At 45.8% G+C, this 15,189-nt stretch overlaps 1 protein-coding gene across 1 annotated transcript in view; it reads right to left on the bottom strand.

Annotated features, from left to right (window-relative positions):
* Positions 1 to 15,189, bottom strand: part of FER1L6 (fer-1 like family member 6) — a 122,488-nt gene that overhangs the window by 38,231 nt on the left and 69,068 nt on the right. The window contains exons 20-23 of the mRNA XM_006211403.4: positions 11,605 to 11,729; positions 6,426 to 6,560; positions 3,124 to 3,273; positions 22 to 132 (exon numbers count right to left, since the gene is read on the bottom strand). Of these exons, the coding sequence (XP_006211465.2) occupies positions 22 to 132; positions 3,124 to 3,273; positions 6,426 to 6,560; positions 11,605 to 11,729 (521 nt within the window). The remainder of the gene's footprint in view (positions 1 to 21; positions 133 to 3,123; positions 3,274 to 6,425; positions 6,561 to 11,604; positions 11,730 to 15,189) is intronic.

Here is a 15,189-nt window from a genome sequence, read left to right as displayed (position 1 = left end):
CCATCCTTCCCCAGACCATACCTCCACGCGGTATTTACTCAGCACTGGCCGAATGCAGGCAGGAACCGGGTAGATCTGAGCGACATCGGGTGGGTCGAGGGGAGGGAGCCCTTGCAGCCCAGACGCAGGGACCTACCACACAGAACAAGCACGTTAGAAGGTCCGGGGAAGTACGGAAAACTCACACAGCCACACAGTCACCTCGTGGGAAAGACTGTCACAAACATTCCTCTGGTTAAAACAGTAGCTTAAAATATAAACCAAGACAGTGCATTTTCTCACACTTAATTATTTCTTAATTGACCAATGCGTTCATTCACAAGGGTAATCAACATTTAGTGAGCGCTTGCAATGTGCCACAGATTAACAGGTTAATAAGCTTTCAGTGAGCTCACAGTAGAGAGGGAGGGCGGAAAAGACAAGCAGTGGGTCCTCACAACCCGATCCAGTGACGCGAAACCACAGCCGGGAATGGAGAGGGGGCTCTGATCGGAACCTCTGAGATCTAACCCTTCCCCCACTATCCACTGCAAGAGATCCATTTAATCACATACAGGCTACGTTTTAATCAGTGAAACAGAAAATGACGTCTTTTGAAGGCAGACCTCTGAGATGAAAAAGTGTTGTCTCCTGTGCATTTGGAGTTGACAAAACAAGGAGGACAATCACCGTGCTTTATTGAAATCTCATCCAAGTACTTAGAAAATCTACTACGGAAAGTGTCTTTCTCACTATGTGAGCCACCCCTCATTACCTTCACGCCCTGGCTCAACACATACATCTTTCCAAAAGCCTCCCCTGATTCAATCCCGGCCACTGTGGTCATTCTACCCTTCAGCCCTTGGAGCGTGTCCTCTCTGGAGGCTTAGGGCAGAAATCAGTGGACTGAGCCCAGAAACCAGGCTCTGCTGTGTGACCCTGCATGAGTCCCTTTCTCTTTCTGAGTCTCAGATGTTAGGCCAGCTGACCCTTCAAGCCACCCTTGGAAGCCAGATGTTCTATTAAACGTTGCTTTGGAGCAGGAGGTTTTCCTCTCTGGGGTGTTTCTCTGACTTGGCCAAGAGGAAGCCTTTGGTTACTTCATTTCATCCTCAGACCCTCCCACAGGGCTCCAGAGGGAGGAAAGTGGAGATAATGAGTTCAGTCTAGGGCATCGAAGAACCCACGAGCTAAACCCTTCTTCCCTGAGACAGGAAGCCTTGCAGTAATGGAGATGGAGCGGCTGAAGGTAAACCACTCACAGGTGGAAACCAAGAGTTGCTGGTGACGAATGAAGGCATTTTCCCATTCCCATCTTCTCAGCATGTACGAGCTCCACGGGCTGAGACAGTTGCATTGATGACCAAATTACTTTCTGGACAAGTAGTCAGCCGAGAGGAAGTCCTAATGAGGCCCTAATGAATTGTGTCTCTTAGGCTGCTTGCCTCTGACAATGCCGTCTCTAACCACCCCGCTGTCAGGAAGCAGCAGGACCTCGGGCTAGTCCCCTCAGCTCCCCTGGAGGGATGGGGGATCAGAGGTGGGACCACGGAACTGGGAAAAAGCCCAGCCCTGCAGGGCCCTGTGGGGATCAGCTGGCCCGCCCCTCATTGATGGATTAGAGGGTTGATGGATCAGGAAGCTTTGTGTAGTGAAAAGGGCAGTGATTGAATCCCATCCAGTTAACCTTGAGCCTCAGCTTCCTGACATGTAAAATGGGAGCACTGTACTAGATCTGGTTTCCCAAGTCAGCCATTTCTCTACCGCTTTCACCCCCTGTACTATTAGCCAGTAAACATTTTCATTAGATACAGTTTTGTTTTCAGAAAGGAAACTTCAAGTTGCTAAGTAAAACAAGGAGTACTTACCACAAATGGTAAGTAACTTTAAAAAGAAAACCAATGAAAACAAAATGTTACTGGAATATGTCATGAGTAGCATCTCTTAAACCTTCTTTTCACTATGTTTGAAGGAGCTGGTGTTCCAAGAAGCTGACCTTGGGAAATGTTCCTGTAGGTAACATTGATCTTTTTTTTTTTTTTTAGAGGCATTGAGCCTGAAGCCTGTGATCTTTCTTGAAAAGGAAAGGTGCAAGTTAAGAGAGGTATTAGAGCTAGATGGGCATCAAACTTCCCTCTAAACGTAGTTAGAAGGATCAAAAAAGGCAAAATTCCATCTGTAACAATGTGGATGGACCTTGAAGGCATTATGCTTAGTGAGATAAGTCAAAGAGAAAGACAAATAGTATATGATATCAATTATGTGTGGAGTCTAAAATAAAAAACAAACATAGAAACAGAGAGTAGATTGGTGGCTGCCAGGGGTAGGGAGGCGGAAAAAGTGGGCGAGGGTGGTCAAGGATACAAACTTCTAGTTAGAAGATGAATAAATTCTGGGGACAGTACAGTACAGTGTGGTGACTATAGTTAACAATACTGTATTGTACACTTGAAAGCTGCTAAGAGAGTAGATCTTTAAAGTTCTCACCACACACACACACACACACACACACTCATGAAAAAGGCCAACTCCGTGAGGTGATGGATGTGTTAACTAACCTTATTGTGATAATCATTCTGCAATATAGACATATATCAAATTATCAAGTTATCCACTGTAAACTTATACATCATTATCTGTCAATTATATCTCAAAAAATCTGGAGGGGAAAAAAAGCAAAACTCCCTTAATATCGATTCAATGTTATTTGACACTCTACCTGGTTTCAACCTAAAATTACTCTTTGACAGCCTAAAATCACCTGGACTCTCTATTAAGGGAAGACTGGACCAGCTGGTTTTGAAGGTCACTTTCGGTTCTAACAGTCCATGTTTCTGTGCAACACACAGAATCTGGTGAGAGCTGGTTCTATTAGACTCTCACTTGATTTATCATCCTGGAATCCTAGAACCTAAGATTTGTAAGATGAAAATTTCTCTAGTCCTCCCCTCCCCTGCTCCTAGCCTGTCATCTGAGTTCTTAAATGGCATCTCCCAGATCCCCAGAAGGAGACATCTCCAGACACAGGATAATAGGGAAGGAACATGCTTAAACCTCATTGAAATACTCTTCCAGTGAGGCGGCTTCTCTGGCCAGGTAGACCAGATAGACCTCTAGTGCAGCTGTCACTGCTGGTTCACTTACCTGCAGGAGTTCAAATACAGCAAGGAGGTCCCCTCCAGAGAGGTTCCCGCAAAAGATAGGGTGATAGCACAGCCTGGGGGGCTCATAGTCCTGGTCGGCTAGCTTCACAACCGGAGCAGCCACTGTGGCTCCCAAATATTCTGGCTTTCCCTAAGGCAGAAAAAAGAATGAATTTTTGTCCTGACAGCCACCTCCCTGGTTCTGATCTGCATCAATGTAATTTTGTAATTAATCTTCACAAAACTGTCAGCCTCAGTGTCTTCCTCCTGCTACTGTCTGTCTCCTTCTCTTCTTCTGCTAAGCCCCTCTTATCCCTTTCCACAGGCTTGGGGAGCAGTGGAATTCATCTGGGCTCCCAGGGAAAACTCTTAAGAGGGTCATTTTAGCAGCTTCATGGCTCAAGGCTTTCTTAGGGATTATCTGTTTTTTCAGTGTTTTTAGCTCAGTGGAATAAAGTTAAAATAATCACTCAGGGTAGATGAAGAGGAAAAGGAGAAATAAGGTGGCACCAAGTATTCCAAAAACTCTCCAGGGCAGGGTAGCATTGTGGCTGGAAACAAGTTTGGAGTCCAGGCAAACGTGAGTTGGAGTTTTCAAATCTTCTACTTTTTAGATCAATGGTCTTGGGTCACTTACTCAACATTTTGAGCCTGATCCCTAAAAAGAGGTTAAAAATAATACCTGTACATGGAGTCATGAGGATTAATAGAATGATGTATGTGCTTTGCACAATGACTGGAATATAGTAAGTACTCAATACATAATAATAATAATAATAATAATAATAATAATAATAATAATAATATGATGATGATGATGATGATGATGATGAAGGTTAGCATGTTTAATAGAGTGATTCTGCCCTATTGTTCTTGGTAGTAAAAGAATATTGAAATAGCTTTGCACGTATGCTGGGTGGTAAGTTTCTTTAAGAACTATTGGATGGTGCCATCTCCGGCCTCCTCCTCATGTCTGCTCCCAGGAGGCTAAGTCCATGTTCCCCCAGAAGCAGCGTGGGGCTGGACCATAGGGCTACTTCGCTATTTATCCTGGGAACTGCTGTGATGTAAGTTCCATACAGGAAGGATTGTCTGTTTTAGTCACTGCTGTGTCCCCTGGCACAGGACAGGCACTCATTCCATATTTACTGAGTTAGATAAATGACCTTCACATCCAAGAACAGTGCCCATATTCTCTTTGGCTAAGGCTGGGTTTTAGTACCTGCACTGCTTCATTGCTTTTGGACTCACAAACCAGCACTTGCATTCCCAGCTGTAGAAGGAAGCTTGGCTGGGATGGAAATGGATTTAGCTCAGTCACACTTGAAAACAAACAGAGCTGCCTACTGGTATCCACTGGTAGCATCAGATCTGTTTCTGATATGGCTGGAGTCAGGGCAACTGAATATGAAATGAGTGGTTGGCCACATAATTATTTTCTCCATAATCCTACCTCGGAAAAAAATTAAGTACAAATAGCTCTGGAAACAAAAGAGTAAACATAAATGCCAGCAACCCATTTGCCAAATATAAACTCATTTCTTACAGAGCCAGCAGACCTGAATGAGGGCACAAGCCACTGGGCAGAACAGAAAGCTCTAGACTGGAAGCCGGGTCCTGCAGAGTCAGAATCCAAAGTCTGATCGTCACCACAGGACTGTGATGGCTGCAGCCCACAGGTGCGAACAGAACCTTCTGCATGTCTGCAGGTATCTCTCAAGGAGGAAAATACCAACGCATTCATACTTTCTTTCTCTCCCACATTTCCTTTTCCTCTTTTTTTTAAAAAAATTTTTTTGGGGAAGGTAATTAGGTTTATTTATCTCTTTCTTAATGGAAGTACTGGAGATTGAACCCAGGACCTCGTGCATGCTAAGCAGAAACTCTACCACTGAGCTAAACCGTCCCCTGCCCCTTTTCCTCTAGATGTGAGAATGTAAGCTTATTTTTCTGTGCAGAGTTTAGCTTGGGGGTGGGGCTCAGAAAGGCAGCTGCTGAATAGAGATCTAGAAGGGGGTCTGAAAAGCAAAGGGGCAAAGGGAAATCCATGTGGTCTGGGGAGTGGGTTTAGGAGGAGCTTTCGAAGATGCTTGATTGTTGCTATTGGTTGTCAAGTAAAAATACTTAGAACTGGAATCATGTTGTTAGGGACACAATTTAAAAGGTTCTTATTTTGTGGCCTTCTCTACAGAAGATCTATACTCGAAGCACAACTGTGGAATACATATCCATCTAGCTCCAATTTACAGATGGGGGAATGGGGCCCAGAGAGAGTGACATGGAAAAGTAGATAAAGGGATGCAGCCACACCAGCCACTCCCACAAGTACAGGAAAGAGTGGACACAGGAGGCTAAGTTCAAGTTCTGGCTCTGCTTCCAGCTACCTGTGACCTTGAACAGGGAAGGCATTTGACCCTTCTGGGTCTCTGTTTCCTCTTCTCCAAAGCAAGAGGGGGCATCGTGCTCCCCAAGATCCCTGTTCACCTTCTACAATTCTCCCATTCTAATTTCCTCCTGACCTTGAATCGAGGTCAGAGCCGTCAGGATGCTCTGAGGAGGTGAAGAGGCTTTAGGAAGGCTTCTTGGAACAACTTAGTACATTTGAGCTTCTGCAATCTCCAGAGGAAGTAAAGGCATTAAAGAAAACAAGCCTTTGCCTCTCCCTTTAGACTTCTTAATTTAATAAAGAAAAAGATTTGTTTTAGTGATGAAAAAAATATCCCCCAGGAAAAAAAGCTTTTGAATCTGCCCAGCGTTTTAGAACACAGACATCTTTGGAGAGGAAAAGGCTTGGCTAACATAGCAACAGAAATGAGATAGAGATGGATGCATTGTTTCAGGGCTTAGAGGCAACAACAACAACAAAAAAGACCCAAAACAAAGGCTGAATCAGTCATAACACATCCATTTTCTTCCAGCCAGGCTAGCTCAGTCAAGACTTTCTGTTTCCAGAAGGCATGGACATTTTTATTAAGCAGCAAAAGGCTACGAACTAGCGGGGGGCTGGATGCAACAGCAGATTGCTTTATATAATTATATTTCTGAAGAAGTTCAAGTCGACTGGACTTTTGTGAACCATTTCCTATTGTAATTGCAAGCTGAAGGGAAATCTAAGTGAAAAATCCTTTACTAAAAGCAAATGATCACCACTAATTTTCCTGGTTCTGTAAAATAGTGTTTTTTCCTGATTTTTGTGAGGAGGGGACTGCCCCTGGGCACAGTCACAGGCTGGTGAAATAAAGCAGGTTAGGGGAACAGGGCATTTTTCTCGAGGAAGAGTCAGCAGGACCCTGGGACACTCACCACCGCGTCACTGTCATACAGCTCCACCACCACTGAAGGCGGGGACTCCGCCAGCTCCTTCTGGTCTCCGTGCAGCACCAGCTCATTAAACAGCAGCACCTGGTTCCAGGTCGGGGAGAGGGTCTGGGAAATGACCTGGAAGGTGACGCCAGAAGAAAAGCAAAAGATCATTCGACTGGGTTGGAGGGGGCTCCGAGGTGCATTCAGCAGATACTAACGGAGGGCAAAGAGGACACATCCTGGTCATCACTGCTCAGTCATTCAACACTCAGACAATGGAAACTGATGTTCTGCTAAGTACCAGAACCTAGGGATGCAGATGCCCTGCCCTGGAGGAGCTTGCATAAGTTTCTGGCTGCCACACCTCGCATGCACTGTCTCATCCAAACTTCCCAACAATTCTGGGAGATGGATATGGTCATCTATTCATGTTTTGCAGACCAGGAAACCAAGGCTTACTTGTCCAGAGCCAGTACGTGGCAGAACCGGGATTTAACCTGGATCATCTGTCACCAAAGCCCAGGCTGCTAACTTCATCCACCCTCTCCAAGTAGACGCTAAAATTATTTCCATTTTATTGGAAAGGCAAACTGAGGATGGGGGTGACCTCTGCTTACAAGCAAATCAAATTTTGTCATCAAATACTTGAAAGTGGGATTTCAATTTAAGATCCCTTATATGGAGTTCCACTGTTTTGTGCATATTTATTTGACTGCCTTGAATTGACCTAGGTCTTCAAAATAACTGTCACCATCTTGCATGACATCGTTCTTTCCTCCACAGCAAATTGTGACATTGGAAGTTGGCTACAGTCATTAGGCAGATGGAGAAACCAAAGGGCAAAGGAGGACAACAACCTCATAATTGGTCCAGAACCATGAGTATCTCACTTAGAAGTGGCTCACAGCTCCCCCACCCCCGCAAGGCCATTCAAGTGGTAACTTCCGAAGGTAGGGTGTGATGGATGAGACTGCATCCTCTGTTTCATTGGATGTTTGGAAACATGCCAGTTCCACAGAGCTAAAGGCCAGGGTTTGCAGGATGCGTGAACTCTGCCCCTGGGCAGAAACCGCTACATAAATATACGAGGTCAGTCCCAGAAAAAGGCACCTGTCGCAGTGTCCCAGGCGGTGCAGGCAAGTGGGCGACTTCACAGGGAAACACAGATCGCACCGTGGCTGCTGGGTCCCGAGGACACTTCCACACCGCCTCGGAACTGCACCCTCACCCCTTGTCATTCACTCCCAGAGGGATGGGACAGAGATCTGGCCTGGACCAACTAACTGCCCAGGCTCTAAAGTCCAAAGAAAAACTGTCATCTCAGAGTTTTACATCAAGAGCCATTTCTAGTCACGGCATTAAATCATTTGCATTGTGGTCGCCAAAGAATATTTTTATTGCTCTTTTTTATGAGTCATAAAAATATCATGCGTTCCACAATTTCCTTCCTTCCTTGCCTTGTGCTTTTAGAGTACTTTATGCCTCAGACACAGTGAGGTTTTTAACATGACATTTCAGAGAAAATCTTAACTTTTTGGACAGGAAAAGAATGGCTTCCACCAGCCTGTGAACAGGAGTCATGGTGTTGCAATGCCAAGTTAGACTGTGTCAGTGACTGACATCACAAGAACTATGTGTTTTTATGTTTCTTTTGAAGATAGAAATGTGATCTTTTTTGCAGCATGTACCCAACAGTGTGATACCAAAGTCATCTATGATCCTCACAGCATCTTTCCTACAGAAATATTTGGATGGCTTGCCTGGCACTTTGGGCTATAATTACCACTTGGTAAGATCCCAGAGGCTAGTATTCATCCTTTCACCATATATTTATTCCTTCAAAGTAACAGGCACAGTGTCAGACATAACACAGCATCCTGTGCGCAGCAGGTCCCCAGTAACTGCTCGCACGAATGAATGAGTGGGTACTGACCTGTCCTCAGAGCTGCTCTCATGCGTAAAAGGACCCCAAGGGTTGGGGCAAAGGCTCACCCACATGAAAATACATTCTCCCACTTCTCTGCCAAGGTGCCCGCAACCAGCCCCATCTCCCCAGGGCTTCCTTAAGGAGTTATGCGTTATAACTGTGTTAAATGACTTTGTGTGGGAGATTGTGGAGACAGTTAAGACTTTGAAAAAGGAGTGAGATACCATGGATAGAGAGTGGCTTTAGAATCAGACCCCCTGGAATGGAACCCTAGTTTTGCCACCTGCCTATGTCCAACTCGGGCAGGTGATTTAACCTCTCTGAACCTTAGTCTCACTCATTTCAGTGGGGTTTCAACTTTTCCTAACTTGTAGAGTTGTCACGACCATTATCTGAGTTAAAACATATTAAGTGCCTGGCACACAGTAGGTGCTCAATAAGTGCTTATTGCCCATCCCAGTTCGTTTATAAATGAGTAAACATTGAGCAAATACCTCCTACCACGTGCCAATCTTGGTGCACTGGGATACTTGTGTCTAACAAGAGACCACCCGTGTCCTCAGGACTCAACATCAGCATGATTGTTTGAAACCTTAGGTAGCACGCTCCCCACCCCCTAAAGCTCCCCCTCCTTCTCATCTAAGGTTCCCTCTTAGCCACTGAGTCTCTCTCCCTTTCTATCCCCAAAGCCTTTCTCTTTGGGAGTTGTCTCCCTTTCCCTTCATCCTACCATCACAAGCTCTCCAAGTCCCACATCCTCAGTGATGCCCAGAGTAACTGGATTCCCCTTCTGAAATGTTTGGTACTGTTAGGTCCCAAATAAAGCGTCACCGGCAGGACCAGCCCTTCAGAGACAGTTCTCCTTGAGCAACACGTGGTCTGTTCAGACGTGTGCCACCTGGTGGACAGTGGACCAGCTCAGCTATGACTGCAGGGTCCCCAGGCTCAGCTCTCCCCATGTTGAAGAGTGCAAGAGTGGAGCAGATCACACACACATCTGTCCCTCTGAGGCAGCCCAGCACTGAAACAGGGGAGGGAAACTAGAACCCTTTCTTACCAAAATAGAACCAGAGTGGTTAGGTGAACTTTGGAATTGGACTAACCTGGGTCTCCCTCGTGGCTCCACCATCTTCTACTGCATCAGCAGAATGGGGACACCAGTAATACCTCCCTTTGGGCTGCAGTTAGATGTAGCAAAAGATGCACACGAAGTGCTTAGCATCATGCCTGGCACAGAGGGAGTTTTAACTAAATGACAGCTGTTATTATTAACAAAAATTAGGTACTCGGTTCAAAAGAACAGAGGCAAAGTCCAGGGTTTACCAAAACCTGTTTTTGCTTTCAAATGATTATTTGATAAGCAAATGTCATCTGTTCCTTTGAAGACAGGAGTCTAACTCACATGCAGCTACTATCTGGAGATGCAAAGTGGAAAGAGAATTACACAGCAGCCCCGGGAGCTGACTCCAACCGCCTGCCCCACCCAGAGCCCTGAGGTCACCTCCGAGGGCCTGGGATTTCAGTGGTGCAGGCAGAGGAGGCCTCCAGGGGTCCCCGCTTTAAGAATCCCCATAGCTTCTGGTGGGAAGCCCCAATGACGGTAATAACACGGAGTCACATAGAAGCTGTGACAAACAGAACACTGTCCCAGGGGCTTCCCCCTCGGAGAGCTATATACAATATCATCATCCCGATTTTATGGATGAAGAAGCTGAGGACAAAAAGGATTTTGCTTAATGTCCTACAGCCGACAAGTGGAAGGGCCCAGACGTGGACCCGGGCATTACGGCTACAGTCCGAATCCCCATACTATCTACCTCTCAAAACACAGGGGGCGGGAAGTGGTCTGAAGCCTTCTCACTTTCATGCTCACTCACTGAATGAAGATGGAGTCACCTTCCCTCCCAGGCAGAGCCAACCCCTCTCTCCAGGGGCTCCTGGCGGTCCAGCACTGCGGGGTTTATCACAGCGTGGCCGACTCGTCTGCCCAAGGACTGCCAGCCTCCACACCCGGGTTGTACACTGTGGGAGAGCAGAGCCTGGTCCCCGGCTCCCGCCAGCCCAGCAGGGGACCCGGCACAGAGCAAGCCCTCCACCAGTGCTGGTGAAAGGGATGAGGCACTGGTTCACACTGGGATCTCAGTCTGAGTGTCAGAAGTCAGAACGCGGTCTCCCAGGTCACGGCCTCACTTTGGAAAGAAACGTCAGCCCTCTTAACATCAGCCAACGCGCTGGCCACCGTTCAGCCATCACCTAACTCTTGCTTCTTCACAACAGCCCTGTAGTAAGAAGACAAACTGAGGCTGGGTGAGCAAACGCAGCTAGAGAGTAGATGAGCTGGAATGAAACCTTAGGTCTCTGTGTCCTAACTCTGTCTTAACGCCTTAAAGGAACCCCTTCCTCTCTGCAGAAACAAGCCACTTCTTTTCTTGCAAGAGAAACCCCTTCCTCTTTCACTCCTTTCCTCTCTCAACCCAGGGTGAGAGGGGAAGACCTCTAAACTCCCAGAGGTGGGCAAATCCTTCACTCAGCTTCCCCTTCTCAGAACAGTGACGCTCCGAGAACAGAGGAAATCCTTAGAAACGATGCCCTAATGAGAAAAGCGCCTACTGGGTATTCACTGATTAGGACCCCTTTTCACATGTCGGCACTCAGTGTACAGGAAAGGGAGAAAGCACAGAGGAAACAGGTACAGATCCATCTCCTTTGATCCTCACAGCATCCATCAGGAAGCAGTACTTTCCAGAGGGACGCACTGAATGGCAGAGGTGTTCAAAGTGTGCAAAGTCCCCCAGCTGGAAGTGCAAAGTGACAGTGCCAAGTCCAGGGCTTCCTGACCACAAAGCAGGAAAGCTTTCCTTGCCACCAAGACCCCTCTGTGAAGACTGGGTCAGAAGCCCCACGCAGGTCATCTGTGCTGTTCTCCTTCGTTCATGCCCGCTGAACTTGGTGTTGTGCCCGTCACTGCAGCAGGCAACCTGGGGGCCAGGTGCCTTTCCTGCTCATCCCTCTCTTCCTCCCACCCTTCCTTCTCTTCGGGTACTTGCTCTCTTGGCTTCAGGACAACGGGTCACATCGGAACAGTAGACCTTCCCCATGTCTGTCCTTCCTTGCGCACCTGCTTTTGAGTCTGAAACACCTACATACTCAGAGACACGGGTATTTGCAACGGACCCCTCTTTCTCCTTCCTGGGGTCTGTGGTGGATCAGCTGCAGGCTGCAGGGAGAAAGCAGGAGGGCTTCCCTGGTTACCTTTGTGGTCTGGCAGTGGGAAAGGAACGTGACCTTGGCAAAAGGGTCTGAAAGTCCGTTGCTGTCGGCTGCGATGAGGCCCCGGGCTTGGTACATGTGAGCTCTCATCTGAAAGATGTGCCGGTCTGTGGACAAATAATGGAAAGAGGCAAGCATTAGTGGGCTTCTCGGGAACAGTGTGTGAGTGAGTGTGTGCATGTGCATCTGTGGGTGCATCCAGAGACAGACAAAGGAGACCCCAGGCACCGCCCACCTTTGAGACCGAAACGGACGCAGGGAAGATGGGGGAAGAGGTCACGTTCGTGGGTACTTTAGAGTCAGCCATTTCCCTTGGTGTTTTCACCACCTTGTGGATTTTAATCTTTGTAACAACCCTGAGAAATATATGTCATTATCTCCATTTTAGAGCGAAGGGAAATGGCTCACAGAACAGCTCAAATGCGTCTCCAAGTTTGCAGAGCTAACTGGTGCCAGAGCCTGCATTTCATTTCGGTCAGATTCTAAAATCCAAGTCTCTTTCTAAAATGCCAATTTTTTGGAATCTATATGCAAAGAAGAAACAGACTCACAGATATGGAAAACAAGCTTGTGGTTACCAAAGGGGAGAGGGAGGGCGGGGGAAGGACAAATGAGGGGCATGGGATTAACAGATACAGACTGCTGTGTATAAAATAGATATATCGTACAGCACAGGGAACATAACCAGGATTTTGTAATAACTTATACTGGAGTATAATCTGCAAAAAGACTGAATCACTATGCTGTACACCTGAAAATGGTATAATCAACTATATTTCAATATAAAAAAATTAAATTAAATACCACATTTTACCTTCTAGTAAGTCTCCTGTTTCCACTGGTGTGTGTGTGTGTGTGTGTGTGTGTGTGTGTTAGAAAAGGACTATTCCACAAATCATTTTTGCTTTAATAAACTCAATAAAGTCTTGAGTCATCCATTCATTCATTCTGCCACTCAGCCAGCCAATGTCACTTTGAGTGCCACTGTGTACCAGGTACGGTTCTGGCCTCTGAGGGCTCTGAAGCAGCTAAGACAGCCCCTGCCCTTGGGGAGCTCGAGGGAGGCGGCTGCAGAGAGAACAAGCCACTTCAGTCGCAGTGATGGGAACCAGGGCTGAGTGTCCTGTGAGAGATCCAGGGAGAGGACACGGGCTGTCACAGGCAGGAGTGAGCACACCTGCTTGACGGGATGGGAGGCAGAGAGCGGGCTGCAGGAGAGGGCAGACCAGGGTTCAGTGGAGGAACCCACGTCAGAGTTGAGTTCATCACGCTCCTCGGTTCACGGACTTGATGGTCCTTGGCCTGTTCCCTTTCACCGCCTTACCCAAGACAGCTCCTTAAAATGGTGACAACCAACAAAGGGCTGTTCAGCAGATGGTTTAGAACTTCCTGACTGGGGCATGCCTAGAGAGAGCCCACATACTCCTTCACACGTTACGAAGTTGGGCAAATTTCTCACCTGGAAGTGAACTTGCAGATGGCTCATCCCCTGAGAATGTCCACCAGCTGCCCTGAAGTGACTAACCCCAGAATTTTAGCAAAGCTTCCAACAGCAGCCACATAGGTACAACTCCAGGGGGCGCCATTTAGCCTAGGTTTTTCTGAAAACCTTGAGTCTTACTAGCTCTGTTCCTTAAACTAATAAGGCTGGCTTCCTCTTGGCTCTCATACTTGGGCCCAGCTCTGTGCTATGTGTGGTTATTAGAGACGTGTCTGATTGTCCCCACCAGGGGACCAGGATCACCTCTCCCATGGCTCTCCATCCACCCCTAGTTTTCCCATCATATCATCCATATGCTGGTGGAAACTAATTATTCATCAAATGGATATTTTCTGAAGCATAAAATGAATGAAGAAACAAAATTCTCCAGTAGGTGTGGAAGGCAGCCAAAACCATCAGTGTCAGAGCACAGCAGAGAAAGTTTCTCAGGTCACCCTATGAGAGGAACAGGCCACAGGGGACCAGAAAGCTTTGGGAAAAGGCTTTCCTCTCTGAATTGTGAGTAGCTGGAACAGCAAGTATGTCCAGGTACCTCCGGTCTCTAGAGAGAGTGTCTATAGAAATAAGAAGATCACTTTGATGTGGGTGTTTTTCACCCAAAGATGAAAACTCTCTGAAGACAGGAAGGTAAACAGGGGAAATAAAGCAGGGTTTAGGGAGAGTCTGCTCCATTATTTACTAGCTGTGTGATGCTGGGCAATTTCTAAGCATTTCTGATAAATCCCTTCTCCACTTATAAAATGAAGAAACCACCCCAGGCTGATGTGAGAAATACATTAAGTCTTATGTATAAAGCACTGGGCACAATGCTTGGCACATGGTAGGGACCGTGCATTTTTCAGAAAGACAGGGCTCAGCTTTCCTTGCTCTTGTGCCTTGATATTGGGCATGGAAACCAGGAGCTGAACCACTGGATAAACATCTCTAGAACCATGTCTTCTCTAACTCCTGAGCCACTGAGATGCCCTGGCAGTCAAGTTCAGCCAAGTCAGAGGAGCCTTGGGCAACAGGAGACATGGATTTAGAGACAGTTCTTCACTGTTTCAAACACTGGCTCAATTTAAAACTCAACTTCAGTTGCAGGGAAGGTAAAACTGGGTTCTACTCTATGTGAATTCAGCAGCAAAGATCCTGCAAATTGAAGCAACTTAGAAACAGAAAGCAAAATGCAACTATAAGGCATTAATATCTATAATAAAATTAAAAATTATATGAACTTGGATGTTCCTGGAGAATGTCATTCTAAGTGAAGTAAGCCAGAAAGAGAAAGAAAAATACCATATGAGTCGCTCAAATGTGGAATCTAAAATAAATAAATAAATAAATAAATAAATAAATAAATAAATAAATAAATAAATAAATACAAAGCAAAAACAGACTCACAGACATAGAATACAAACTTGCGGTCGCCAAGGGGGTGGGGGATGGGAAAGGACAGACTGGGATTTCAAAATGTAGAATAGATAAACAAGATTATACTGTGTAGCACAGGGAAATACATACAAGATCTTATGGTAGCTCACAGAGGAAAAAAATGTGACAATGAATATATATATGTTCATGTATAACTGAAAAATTGTGCTGTACACTGGAATTTGATACATTGTAAAATGACTATAATTCAATAAAAAATGTTAAAAAAATTATATGAAAATGTAAACATGATAGCACATAGGAAATATCTACACAGAAGAAAGGATTACATAAAGCATGCCGAATTTTTTTTTTTTTTGCAAGACGAATTTTTAAAAGTGGCCAAGTCACAAACCAAGCTAGAGAAACATGAATGACCCCAGTGATACCAGTTTCCATTAGGTCATTACTGAGAAATATAAATACCTGTTTTTATAGTCAAAACTCCAAAGCCATGAAAAGGGAAAATCTGCTTTAATTCCACAGGTCCTATCAGCACAAGAACTTACTGATGTTTCCTTAAAAGACATCTTTCACTTAAAATGCAAACTCGATCTATATAATCTGCCTACAAAGAAACTCATAAAGCATTCTCTCCATTAGCAGAAAAAGAGAAATGTTTATTCCAGATGTGCTTAATGACTTACTTGGCT

Source organism: Vicugna pacos, chromosome 25 (assembly GCF_048564905.1).
Source record: "Vicugna pacos chromosome 25, VicPac4, whole genome shotgun sequence".
NCBI classification, from domain to species: domain Eukaryota; kingdom Metazoa; phylum Chordata; class Mammalia; order Artiodactyla; family Camelidae; genus Vicugna; species Vicugna pacos.
This window is presented reverse-complemented; position numbering and strand designations above follow the sequence as displayed.